This window comes from Patiria miniata, unplaced genomic scaffold (genome assembly GCF_015706575.1).
Source record: "Patiria miniata isolate m_02_andy unplaced genomic scaffold, ASM1570657v1 HiC_scaffold_9, whole genome shotgun sequence".
Classification (NCBI taxonomy): domain Eukaryota; kingdom Metazoa; phylum Echinodermata; class Asteroidea; order Valvatida; family Asterinidae; genus Patiria; species Patiria miniata.
Window position 1 is genome coordinate 7,440,674 of NW_024037076.1, and position 14,728 is coordinate 7,455,401.

Consider the following 14,728-nt stretch of genomic DNA (forward strand, 5'->3'; position numbering starts at 1 on the left):
CGGTACATATCGATCAACGAAGTAATGTTCATAAGTAAATTTCGGATATTTCGGCAAGCAAAACTCATAATGAATAATTAATTAGCACATTCCACCCCCTATTTTCTCAACGGATTCACATGATTCACGTTGGTGGACTTTTGAGGCAAAAAAAAAAACGGATTTCCGGGGAAAAAAATGGAGAAATCACATCCCGGTATAGCACTGTTTGACCAATTGATATCAAACCTGGTAGGTAAATAGACAGGGAAATGATAAAAATCGGTTTGTCAAGGTCATGTGACCCATACTTCCGGTGTTACCGAGGTGTTAATTTGAGACCCTTATCATATCTCATGAATTATAAATTTGACCGGGTTGATAACTAATAATAGTAAGAAGCAACATTCAAAGATTAATATATTGCATTATTAATACGGTGCATTTGATTATTCTCATGGTAGGACGTCATGAATATCTAATGAGGCAATATTGTGATCACCATATCTCCACAATACAATAAGTTATGATTACAGTTCTTTGCACATTTACTCATATTGGACTGAAATGCACCTCCTCGAATGTCAAGATCATGTGACCCTTACTTCCGGTTGTACCGGAAGTGCAATTTTTAAAAGTAATAATTTAAATTTGATCAGTTTCCTTTTTTTTTTCTTTTTTTTTAAATCATTAGGCCTAAATCATTTTGTTTACGGTCCAATACACAATCAAAACTGAGAACAGCTCTGCGGTTGTTCACAACCACAACTTATAGTTTCTTTTACCTGTCGTTATTTTCATTTGGGCATATAAGTAATTGGGTCATACAACATTTTGGGTGCAAACATCATTATTTTAAAGAGCTTAAAAAACATTTTTCCCCCAAGAACAAAACTGGTTGAATTTTACGTATGTGTTCATGGCAACCTGCATATACAGGTTTTTGAGTAGCTAAAATGTTAGGGTCAGGTACTTTTCATGTCAATTCTTACTGGACTAAATCCTGTAAGAAAACTTTGTTCAAGTCGGACACTTTTGTTTGCTTTTGACAGGATAATTTAGGTTAGCCTGATCCTGTTTTGAAGGTATTTATGTAGAATAAAAACAAACACAGACAAAAGGGGAGGGTTACCAATGAGTAAAGAAACTTACCCTACTTCATTGAGGTATAAGTACAACTCTAATGGGTCTGTCTTCTCAGTGCCATCAGCCAGGTTCTTCACTCGAACAGGAACACCTGCAAATCATGACAAGAAAATAATCAATTTGGATACCAACCCTGTGATAAGGGACTAAGGTCTTTGAAAAAATAGATTATAGTGAGACATTGCAACAATTGCAATACCAAAATGGTGTCGGACAAACATCGTATTGACTACGAAAAATCTGTACCGCGATACTTAGCTTATCACCAAAAAAAATCAGACTATGTACCTCCATAATGAAAGTGGAGAACACAATGAGAATGGGTACCTTTGTCACAGCATTTATTTATTTATGTGACCCTCAGTTTCATGTGACCCTCTGCTTGCCCAGCATCTTTTAAATATTTTGAACAAGATGTGATGGGTGCAAGGATTCTTCAAGCAGGCCATTTTTCTGATATCTGAAAGAGAAATTCCAATTTCATGGTATCTGAAAAAGAAACTCCAAGCAGCTCGGTCCAGGAAGATGTCACGCCGAGTATTTCCGGAGCTTGAGATTTCGATCCTCGATTCTTGGAAGGTCTTACCATTGTCTCCAATATCCATCGAGTAATCGTGGTCACATAGGCTTTATGGTAAGGCTAGATGGCTGTAATGAGCAGCTGCTTGATGTTACCTCTTGAAGGCACCTTAGAGCTAGCACAGGGCACCACCATATCCTACGCTGAAAAGACCATAGGACCATAGGATGAATATGACTTGAGCAAAAAGCTGGAAGCTGGTTGTTCAGATGGGATGCAAGTAGGACCTGAAGTAGCATTCCGAGAATATTGAGGACCTACATGTATCTGAATACCGATGGGTGAGGATACCATTCTGTTGAAGTGATTTAACCCCTGGAAAGAGTGTTGGGAAGTACCTTCTTTCTGGATAGATGGGATGCTACAAGGAAGATGTGTCACGGAAGGAACCACTTGAGTAGGTTCCAAATTGCAAGCACTGAGATAGAGAGTGAGTTCCCCCTTGAAGGTTGATGTAACTTCTTAATACATGATGTAAGACACTACAATTTGTACTGTGGAGTTGTCCGTCTTGACCACGACAAGCTTGATTGGGACTCTGCATTCGAGCAACTGCAAGGATGTGTAAGTTGCTCTCTTTAGTTGATCAAGTGACGGGCCCTGACTGGCCATCCAGATGGACTCTCTAACCCTGCCCGAGGCATCCATTGTGTGGGTAGATGAGGGTTAAAACGACCACACCACAGCAGGTTGTCCTAAAAAAGCCGCCAGTGCAGTAGATCATTGATAAGATGGGTTATTGGAATCCCTTTGGAGATCGATGTTAGCATAGATGGGAGTGACACAGGGAAACCTGCATGGGGCGCCTGTGTGACCTGCACCAGGGGACTAGTGCATGGGGCGCCTGTGTGACCTGCACCAGGGGACTAGTGCATGGAGCGCCTGTGTGACCTGCACCAGGGGACTAGTGCATAGAGCGCCTGTGTGACCTGCACCAGGGGACTAGTGCATAGAGCACCTGTGTGACCTGCACCAGGGGACTAGTGCATGGAGCGCCTGTGTGACCTGCACCAGGGGACTAGTGCATGGAGCACCTGTGTGACCTGCACCAGGGGACTAGTGCATGGAGCACCTGTGTGACCTGCACCAGGGGACTAGTGCATGGAGCACCTGTGTGACCTGCACCAGGGGACTAGTGCATAGAGCGCCTGTGTGACCTGCACCAGTGGACTAGTGCATGGAGCGCCTGTGTGACCTGCACCAGGGGACTAGTGCATGGAGCGCCTGTGTGACCTGCACCAGGGGACTAGTGCATAGAGCACCTGTGTGACATGCACTAGGGGACTAGGTCTATCAGATTCTTTATAAGGTTTGAAAGCTCCGATCCAATCACGTAGTGTCTGATGTAGTTCCCCAGTTAGAGGTGCTCTGCCTGTAGCCAAGTTGAGAAACTCTTCAAGGTAGGTCAGTTGTTGTGAAGGAGTCACAGAAGATTTCTCGATATTGAAGATGAAAAACAAGATCAAAGGTCAGTTGGTCAGTTGATGAGAAGGCTATTCTGAAAATAGGGCCTGCTCTATATAGCCTATCATGGATATCACAAATGGATCTGCCTTTGTTGAAAGAATGCTGCCACAACAATGGCGATTCTTGTAAAGACCCGAGGAACTGTGGAAAATCGGAAGGGTGGGCGGCGACACTCTGACAGTACATAGACTGAGAGTTGGATAGGGTTTAATCAACATTTTGGGAACAAATCCCCTGATTGTCTTAAAGCATAGTATCGACCCTGATCACAGAATGGCCAGTCTTAAGTTTTGCTAGATCAGACTAAGGCCCATTGGCGCCATGCCAAATGTGGCCAATTTTGCATTTCATCAAAATTTTGAGAACAAGAACGAAACCAGTATCATTTGATAGCTTGGAACTTGTAGATTATGGAAATATAACTTAAGAGCAATTTTAGATCTAATTAACTTAACAGCGGCCTGAAAAGCGCGGAGGGTGGGCGTGGCCGTCACCCCCTCTTTTTCCTTTTCGCTGATACCGTGGCAACGCGACGGTAAAGGTGAAATGAAAGCAGTTTATATTGATGCCTTGGCACTTGTGGAACATGAAAATATTACTTAAGAGGGCTTTTGGGTCAGACTAATTACCTTAAGGCCGGCGGGAAAAGCCAGAAAGGGGCGGGGCCTCAACCCCCCTCTGTGTACATTTTGGCTCCTATTGTCGCAAAGCATTTCTTAAATCCTGCCAAGTTTCTGAACAGTTGTTCACGTGCCTTGCGGCTATTGACACCAGGTTTAAGAAAATGTGGCATACCTTCGTTAACATTTGGACAAAATGTCCAAATGTTAACTTTTCCCATTCAAAAGTGCATGCAAATGAAAGCGTGCATCAGAGTGCCGACTAACAGATCAAATAGAAGCTGTGCAAATGTACTTCAAATTAAAAATGGGAAAATGAAACAATTTTTATTGATGCCTTGGCACATGTGGAACATGAAAATACAATTTAAGAGTGATTTTTTGGTCAGACTAATTAACTTAAGAGTGATGCGAAGAGCGCGGAGGGGGCGGGGCCGCAAGCCCCCTCCATGTACATTTTGGCTCCTATCGTCGCAAAGCATTTCTTAAATTCTGCCAAGTTTCTCTGACTGTTGTTCTGATGTCCTGCGGTTATTTTGACACTATGTTTATGGCAATAGGGCATACCTTCGTCACAAAATGTCCAAATACCAAAACAGGTATAGGCTTAAATGCTAACTTTTCCATTACGTAGAGCTAGAGCATGAATATCTGACATCAGAGAGCGCATGCATATGAGTGCATATGACCACTTTAACAAAACGTTTTAACAGGTTGAACTGAAACTTTACAGTTGTACTACACTTATTCTGGTGTCCATTAAATAATAACATATGTGGAAAGAGCATTTTAGACCTCCGTTGCCCTCAGCTGGGGCAAATTACTTTGTATACATGTACCTTAGTTAAGTTTTCACTAACTTAATTTTTATTCTTCAAAACGCAACATTTTTTGTGAACCAAGCCACAACTATAAAATGAAAAAGGACAGCATTGCAAATATTATTCTACACTCCTATTATAAATTCAGACCCAATTAGACCATGGGGTGCCCTCTGACCTGTATTTCTCCTTTCTAGTGGCAGCCGCGACAATGATGCGACAATGATACGACTGGATGGAAGGCTGTGGACCGAGATGCCAAATTCAAAGCTTGGTGTGAGATAGTGCTATAGCAGCAAAAGGCATATGGTTTTTCTTGATGGGGGGGGGGGGGGGCCATACTGCCCGGAAAGTTTTTGACAAACTTAATGAGACAAATTTCTAGTTATTGCAGTGCATGGGGGCGCAGTGTTTAATTCAAAGCAACAGATTGCGACTGATTTATGATCTTTGTACAGAATCAAAGTAGCAAAAGCGCTTTACCCAACCATGAAACATTATTTCTCGTTCGCGTTAGCCAGCACCATTTTGTAACCCTTTTACCAAATTCGGCGGTGCACTGTTGTCATGTTTGTCTGGCTTGCCTCATAAAATTTTATTTTGTTGCGCCTGCATCCGCATGAAAACAGAGGACATGGGGATCAGATGCTCTGAAGAAAAAAAAAACTTGTCTCTGCATCTGAATTCATGACATCATGTAAAGAACAATGGAGTAAAAATAAATGGCAAGAATTCCCGTCGAGAGTTTAGATATGGGTCGTGGAAAAGTAGGGTTTGGTTCTTTAAAATATCAATAAATAGGGTATACACGGTTAATAGACCTTTGGAAAGTCACCACAGGGCAAATGTGACATTTTCTCACATCCGATCATTATATTCATTGTATGAAGAACCAACGTACGAAGTTGTATGCTTTTATAGATTCAAAGTGCACAACTGGTTACGATATTTGACCTTAACAGCCGTGTCAGCCCACCCACTGCCCCTTAAGATTTAATTCAATATCTAGCTTCAAACCCACAAACTGATACGTGCATTATCATTTGTTTTTTAATTCGCCACCTACTGCTACCTGGGCTTTCGCATAATTACCCATTATTTTAAGCAAACGTTGATATCTGTAATGACAGGACTCCCCAATATATGTCATACATCTGTAAAGTTTCAATTCAACCTATTAAAATATTTTATTGTCATGATTATTTAAAGTCGGCACTCTCATGCGCCCTTCGATGTACGTTATAGGCTTACATGCTCCATGTAATGGAAAGTTAGCATTTAAGCCCACACCTGTTTTGATATTTGGACATTTTGTGTCGAAGGTATGCCCTATTGTCATAACTTTGGTGTCAAAATAACTGCAAGACATCAGAACAACTGTCAGAGAAACTTGGCAGAATTGAATAAGTGCATTGCCACGATACGAGCTAAAGTGTACATGGAGGGAGGTTGCAGCCCCGCCCCCTCCATGCTCTTCGCACCACTCTTAAGTTAATTAGTCTGACCAAAAAATCACTCTTAAATTATATTTTCATGTTCCACATGTGCCAAGGCATCAATAAAAATTGTTTCATTTTCCCATTTTTAATTTGAAGTACATTTGCACAGCTTCTATTTGATCTGTTAGTCGGCACTCTGATGCACGCTTTCAATTGTATGTACTTTTGAATGGGAAAAGTTAACATTTGGACATTTTGTGATGAAGGTATGCCACATTTTCAAAAACCTGGTGTCAAAAAGAAACTTGGCAGGATTTAAGAAATGCTTGCGACAATAGGAGCCAAAATGTACACAGAGGGGGGTTGAGGCCCCGCCCCTTTCTGGCTTTTCCCGCCAGCCTTAAGGTAATTAGTCTGACCTAAAAGCCCTCTTAAGTAATTTGTTTCATGTTTCACAAGTCCAAGGCATCAATACAAACTGCTTTCATTTTAGCAAAAAGAAAAAAGAGGGGGTGATGGCCACGCCCACCATCCGCGCTTTTCAGGCCGCTCTTAAGTTAATTAGATCTAAAATTGCTCTTAAGTTATATTTCCATAATCTACAAGTTCCAAGCTATTAAATGATTCTGGTTTCGTTCTTGTTCTCAAAATTTTGATAAAATGCAAAATTGGCCACATTTGGCATGGCGCCAGTGGGCCTTAGTCTGATCTAGCGAAACTTAAGACTGGCCATTCTGTGATCAGGGTCGATGATACTATGCTTTAAGACAATCAGGGGATTTGTTCCCAAAATTTTGATTAAACCCTATCCAGCTCTCAGTCTAACATGGTTCCCTGAACTTCTGATGATCCATGCGTATTGGTACAAGAAGATAAGTATCCCTCAGGTTGATAAAAGTTGCAAACCAACCTGTCTTCAGAGACTGGAGGACAGTAGAAAGCACTGCCATCTGAGAGTGATTTTGTTTGATGTAATAGTTGGGTGGTCGCCGACTGATAATGAGCCGCCACTCAAGTGCACTTGTCAAACTTCTGAGCGAGGAAAATGATGAAGTAAAGCCGAGGCCAGTTACAGTTGGAAGTATATTGGCAAAGTTTATTCCCCATCATTTCCGGTTTCGACATCATTCGACCGGAAGGAAGGGTCACATGATTTGACGCACACGAGATAAAAGGAAGAGCATGTACCAATTATCATGTCGAGTCCTGCCAAATTCAAGTTCCGGTCTCTCACGGCTGATTTTATATTGAATTTCAAAGATTTGAAGTGACGTCACGTGACCCATGATAAAGTCATGATGACATTTTACAAAAAATACATCTTCAGTGGGTTGTGCATTCATGTACTGACAACTTCATATCACTTTTCATTTTGATAAACAGTTCTGGAGAAGAATGTGTCTTGGAGAATAATATCAAAAATAGTAAACTCATAGAATAACAGTAGGTGTTGGGCTCAAGGCCCAACACCTAATAATAGTAATTCTTACAATAACAATACCCAACACCTAATTAAAAAGGGAATCATGCTGCACTAAATAGCTAATGTGCGGTCACTCTTAAATGCGCATGCGTCGTGTAAATACCCAGATGTCAACTGAGGGCATCTGTCAATTTTCACTGCACTGATATAAGGGAATAGATGTTGGGTAAATTAAATTTGCATGCAATAGTAAAGGGGAACCACAACAAATTTTCTTTTTGGCTGAAAGCCACGCGGTGTGCAGTGTACCAGTCTTTTGGGTTCCCGCTACGACGCGAGCCGTGCATGGGGCGTGGGGAGCCAACGAAAAACACGATCGGGACTTGGAACACGGGAATAAAAAATTAGCGGCCAGGCCACCACCAGCACCAAGTGTACGGCCAGGGAATTAAACCATGCCGTTTGTAGTACAGACCGCATGTACTACGCACAACGTACGAACATGCATGGTGTAGAGCTTGGATCGGGATGATCTAAGTTGTGTTTGTGCACCTGGCTGCACACGTTATTTTTGGCACGGCACCACTATTATAAGTACATGGTACTTCTTGTCCTTGAATTCCAGCGCAGTTGTATGTACCGTTTTGTATATATTAATTTTTTTAACATTCGATCATATCGTATCAAAATATCGCGGTACGGATATGTATCGATATATTGTTTTAGCCCTAATATGTATGAAGTTTCATGAAACCACCTCTGACTGGACCCTGCAGGATAAGTACCTGTTAGACCCGAAGGTCATATCTCCATGGTCATTAGCTCCGTGGTCATATATGGGTCGATATGGCCAGCAGCCATAGGCGCCTTTACGTGCCAGCGGCCCGACTACGTTGTAGCCGCATCCTTTGCAATTCAGCATACCAGCTGCCAGAAAGGATGATTAGCCTCCCATATCTCCATAACGACAGGTCTGATTGGGTTGAAACTTGGTACATACCTAAACCGGGATGTGTTATAGATGAAAAGTTAAGTGGACGTCATGATGACGTCATCACATGACAAGTGAGGTCATATTAAAAGTGCCTACTTTGAAGGTTTTTATCTACAGAATGACAGGTCCTGTTGGGTTGAAAGTTGGTATGTACCTAGACCAGGATGTGTTATAGATGGAAAATGAAGTGATGTCATGATGATGTCATCACGGGTCACGTGACGTTACGTAAAAGATTAATAGATTTAATCTTTGAAAATCAATATAAAATCAACCATGAGAGACCTGAACATGACTTTTGCGGGAATTGATAAAATAATTCAGGGTCTTCATTTTTGATATTATGTGCAAAATCATGTGACCCTTCCTTCCGGTTGAAACCGGAAGTGCCTTGTAATTTAAAATTTGTGAAAGATTTGAACTTGCTTTCAACGATGTATGCTCTGGCTAAGTTGTTATTTACAAAAAATATATATAGTTATAGATGAAAATTGGTGTGAAAAAATGTAATCACATTATTATATGCCACGATTTATTATAAACAGAACTACACATCCTTCCTGGATGATACTTATACTTAAAACTTTACATGTCACATGTCACAAAAAGTTACCGAAACAGCCCTGTGTTTGTCCACAAACATAAGCGTAGTTATTATTATTATTATTTGCTGAAGAGTTTGCCTATAAAGGAACCTGCATGAGAAATAGAACCTCATTCATGACATTTTCACACATTCTATCTGTATTATTGGGAAGGCAGTTTAAATGTAGATAAATGAGAGCCTGTAGCTCTGTGGTAAGAAGACCAAGAGGTAAGGGTTCAACCCGGGTAGGAGGGGAAGACTGATGAAGCTTACCCATTTCTGATCTGGTCAGATTAGCCTGCTAAAAATGAAGATGCATTCATCATGAATCCACTGATTAGATGGAAGAGAGAATCCCCGTAGACAATCTGGAATGAGTGACTCAACTCCGATGTCTGGATTCTGATCATGAATAATCCCGAGAAAATCTACTCGAAGTCGGGGCGGGACAGGGAGCGGTCCACGGCTGTGGAGCGGCTGGTGTGGTTGATGGAGCGTTGTGGAGAATGGAATCTTAGTCCTTTAGTGAAAGGTACGCCTTTATCCCTCAAAGAATACGGAGAAATCCCACGATTGGGTGTTCAGTGGAGTGGAAATCCCATCCCTGTTGGCCAGTTCTTTTAGCGATGCATAATGCATTACGTGCGGCGGACCTTTTTTTGCGTTGGTGGATTTAATTTACCCTGCCAACAAAGACAGTTTGTAGATATGAATAGGCAAATGATTACCAAAATAGACAAGGATTGTTTGGGGAAAGACCACGCATGGGGCAGAGAGCAATGGAAAAAATCTTGTGGCTCGCCCAGAAAGCTTGGTCATGTGTGACCATGTAGCTGTAGTAGCGTGGCTATAGATGTGAAGGTTGGTGGGTGGTGCCCCTAGCCCTCTCTGTGACCGGGCCGGGCAGGTCGGTTTATAGACTGACCCATAAGTGTCGTACGCCAAGCCCCGCACTCCCGCAGGCACATGTGGGTTGACCTCCAATCCTTGCATGTGCTCCTGTAGACTACCGAAGGTGTGGCATGGATGCCCATGAACTCATCCCCAAGGTATTTCTGACCATCTAACCCTGAGGAGTAGAACCAGCTTTTATTTGTGTGTGTTTGGGTGGATGTTGAGCTCCATGTGTTGGTGGCATTTACGTGAAAGGATGTGATGAATAATGAAAACATTGCCCTAGCAATATATCAGTGCTATTTATAATTATGATTATAATTATAACTAGACATATGTTTGTGGACAAACATAGGGCTGTTTCGGAATTATGTTACAGACTGATAGGTAATGCAGGTGTAGTAAAAAGAAAATGCAAATGTAGATTTATAGGCTGTAGAAAATGCAGCTTTAATGTGAGTGAGATGTCATGTCAAGACGTCATCAGTTGGATTTATGTATACGACATGGCGGCTTAGGTTCATACCAAGCTACAACCAAATTGGATAGTATTGTGCTGCAGACAGACCATATAATAGAATAATGGCCATTTACGTAAAACTCCAATTGTAGCAGGTCTTCATTCAAGGTTTCTCCCCAGTTATAAATTGTAAAGAGTTTCCTTGTAGTGATTTATTTTATTCATTACCCCTCGAAGCCGGCGATGCGGGCTTAGTTCGTATTAATGTGCTGAATTATAAGTGTATAGGGGTGTTTACAAAATAAAGGAAACTGAGAGCAATCTAAGATGGCATTGGCGGAAGTCAACAAAAGGCGAAATGCCAAAGATCAGTATTTAAAACCAATGCAATCACATGTGTCTGAAGCATGCACTGGAAGGGTATGTTTTGGCAGTATTACCCACTGTATTTGGAAAAAGTTTAATTTTCTCCACATGCCACACGCTTGTGGTCAATTTCTAAGCCTTTTTTCAGGGTTTTTTTCTTCAGTTTTGCAGTCAAACTTACATGCAGTCGTTGCGTCATTTGAATTTGTCATATAGCCTTGACCTTAAATCCGATTAATATAATCAAGAAAATTGACTTTGGCATAAATTAGGTGATGACGTCATCATGACGTCATAGTCTTGGCATAATTTTTGTATGAGGGTCTTCCTTGGCTGTAACATTGATGACGATTCCAGATCGCCAAGTTATAGAAATGGTGGCTTGAAAACTGTACAAAGTCAATGGGCTAACATGTGTACAAAGTTAACGGGCTAAAAAAAAATCCCACTGCAGAAAAATTGCACCTTTAAATTTGTAATTTGCCTTTGAACTGAAACATTTTTATGAAATATTACTTGGTATTCTGACCCTTAGGAATATGTTCAATCGAATGACAGCGCGAAAAAATATGATTTCCTAAAATCCAAAGGGATTTTCCATTCTAGTAAGAAAATACTCACCTCTGTTTACCTACATTTGCATATCAGCGCGCATGCGCACAAACATTCGCTGAAAAGAATAGCGCCCAAGCCACACCCTCATTGTCCACTGCATGCCCCACGCCCACGAAGGACCCTGTAACGTAATAGCTCGTCCTAGTTTTTTTTTTTTAAAGGGAGGGATGGTAAACAGAGGTGAGTATTTTCTTACTAGAATGGAAAATCCCTTTGGATTTTAGGAATTCCATTACAGAAAATACCTCACCTCTGTTTACCTACATTTGCAGAGTAGCACCGAAAGTCTCAAGGGGGGAAGGGACATGCAGTGGTTCTTGAAAGTCTAAACTAGGCCTACATGCAATTCTAAATGGCATGAAAAGGTTGCTTAGACATTACCCGGGTGCTGCCTATCTATTCTAAAGGAGCTTTGCGGGCTTTGCGGGCTGCTGATTGTGCAGTTTCCTGGAAGACTTTCTGCTAATGCAACCCTCTGCTTGCACAACAGCTATAAGCAAGGTGTGACAGTGTAGGGGTTCTTCCAACAGTCCGCTTTTCTGATACCTGAAAAAGAGAGTCCTGTTCCCTGTATCTGAAAAGGAAGCTCCAAGCAGTTGAGTTCAGGAAGTTGTCACGCTGGGTGTTTCCTGAGCTTGAGATTTTGATCCTCGATTTCGGGAGGGCACTCTTTGGTGGCACCGACAACCGAGCGATCATGGTCACAGAGGCCTGAAGATGATGCTAGATGACTGTACGAGCATTTGCTTGATGATGAAGCCTCTTGAAGGCCATCAGTGCGAGCAATGATTGTAGTTCTGCAGAGCTCGCATGGGGCACCACCATATCCTTTGCTACATATGGAGAGGATGTCAACTTGGCCGGAATTATCTGGTCTGAAAATAAGTTGATTTATTCCGTGTGTTGAAATTCACCTATGGAATAAAATAAATGCAGTCATGTGCCAATGGCTATGACCTAGTAACTTAGTGAAATTCCCTTCTTAAGGCAAGCTACTGCAGCAGCCAGTAAGAATATGGGTTTCGCAACCTGACAGAAAAGAGAGTTTCAATGTACCTGTTGGTTCCGCATGGGGCTAAGGCGAGTGACCCAATGACGATACCGCGTATCATGTGAGAAATTGATGTATTGGATGAAGTTGTTGTGCCATCATGGAAACCCTGATGAAGGACACCAATAGCTGACCTGTAGCCCTTAATTGTTGAAATTTGAAGGCCTGAATTAAAAGGTGAAGAAAGAAATCCCCAATCAAAGTTACAGATGCAGAACAAGGATTGACAGCTCTCTCATCGCACCATTTGGTGAAGTGGAGAAGTCTACTATCATAAGTTCTTCTGGTGGATCTCTGTCTGCTCTTGGTTGCCAAGGACGTAGCTTCTTCCGAAAGTCCAGCTGATCGGAAGGATATTTTTAGAGCATCCAGGCACAAAGATGGAGAGTGGATGGATCCGGATGTAGAATGTGAGACCCGAGTTGTGACAGGAGGTCTTGCCGGTTGGGAAGTATGAGGGGCGAGTGAACCAGGAGATCCAGAAGGCGAGGAAACCATGGCTGTCTTGGCCAGAAGGGAGCTATGAGGACTACTCTGGATAGCTCTGACTCTATCTTAGTCAGGACCTGTTGAATGAGAGAGATCGGGGGGAAGGCATAAGCATGCATTCCTGACCAGTCGAAGCTGAGGGCATTTACCTTCCTCGCCAGAGGATGAGTGTGACAAGTTGCCAATCGCCCGACTTCTTCGGCGCAAGGAAAAGGTTGAGGTGACGCCAAGAGTGGACCCCTTTTGAAGCAGAATGATGGCATTCTTGTCTATCAGAGAGAAGGTTTCCTTCTCCAAAGCCGCCCGGCATGCAGGATCTGAGGGAACAGGAGTTGGTCGTCTTGGAGGTTGTAGAGGAGGGTTGCTGGTGAATTTCAGACAGTACCCTGTCGAGATAGTTTGAAGAACCCAAGTGTCCTAGGTTACGTGAGACCATCTCTGACTGAACTCCCCAAGACGACCTCCTACTGGACCCGAAGCTGGAGGGATGAAAACCGTGTTGTAGTCAAAGGCCCTTGTTACCTCGCGACCCCCGGGACTTGAAGGGCAGCGAATATCTGGGGGGCTGTCTCCTGGTGTAGCTGGGGGAAGGCGAAGAAGACTGATGCCCCTGATTCTTGGACTGGTTGGAGCCCTTGTCGGTAGAAAATGGGGGTTGATACTTCTTGCTGGGCTGACTGGGGGCAAATGTAGAGGGGCGTTTGGCTGAACGCCGACGAAGATCGAACTTGTCTACAGCTTTGAGGCGTTGGGCTTCATGTAACATAGTCTCGTCGAACCTGTTGTCAAAGAGATCACGCCCAGCCAGGAGAAGGTCTAGCATGCGATCCTTTGCCCCAAGTGAAGGGAGAAACAACTTGTCTACAACAAGGGAGCGTCGCAGCAACGAAGTTGAAGCAAAACCCAAACTAAATTCCTTGAGGCAAAAACTCAGACAATCATCCAAAAAATGGAACATTTCGGGTATCTTAATAAATAATAATAATAATAATTAGTTCTTATATAGCGCATTACATACGAAATCTCAATGCGCTTTACAAAGAAATTACTTCAATACTTATAAAAAGCTAAATATATATTACTAGTCCATTAAAATGTTTAGTTTGAATGTTATTTGAATACATTTAAAAAGCTCATAAAACTACTAAGTATCTTATATGGCTCACACAAGGAAGGATCTCCATAACATCGAGCAAGGGTATCCGATAACAGGATGGAGAAAGAGGCCACTTTGGCCCCTTGACGCAGATGGCTATCCAAGTAGGCAATTCTTTTGTCAAGTGTTTTCGTCTTAGCATCAAAAATTTGCTTATGAGATTGCGGATTCTCACGTCTCAGCAAGACTTTGACCTCAGAAGACAAGGAAGGGGTAGAAAAGAATCTATCAGTGTCCCCTTTATTGGTGTTGAACATGCCTGCAAACCTGCTCGGTCCACAAGAGAGAGATAGCTTGTTTTGCACCTGACTAAGGAACTCATTCATAGAGTCAGCACACATTCTATCAATAAAAAAAGTGGGCTGCGAAGGCTTAGATTTACAGGTACCAGAATCTCTGCGATGTGAAGGTCGAGTAGATTCGACTGGGGAAGGGGGTGGAAACTGAAGGATCTTACCCACTTCCGTCATCGTAATATTAGCCCGTTGGACATTGGAGAGACTATCTGCATCCTCTGTCTGGCCCGAGGAAAAGGAAGACCTTGAAGGAGATCTAGAATGCGAGTGTCGGCTTCGATGACCAGAATCTGACCGTGAGTAATCACGATCATGACGAGAAGAACGATGTCGGCGCCGATGTCGA

The 14,728-nt window shown here is 42.5% G+C and overlaps 1 protein-coding gene across 1 annotated transcript in view; it reads right to left on the reverse strand.

Moving 5' to 3' along the window:
• LOC119720388 (argininosuccinate synthase-like) overlaps positions 1-14,728 on the reverse strand; it is a 130,558-nt gene that overhangs the window by 69,130 nt on the left and 46,700 nt on the right. Inside the window, exon 6 of the mRNA XM_038190051.1 lies at positions 1,132-1,216. Coding sequence (XP_038045979.1) covers positions 1,132-1,216 — 85 coding nt within the window. The remainder of the gene's footprint in view (positions 1-1,131; positions 1,217-14,728) is intronic.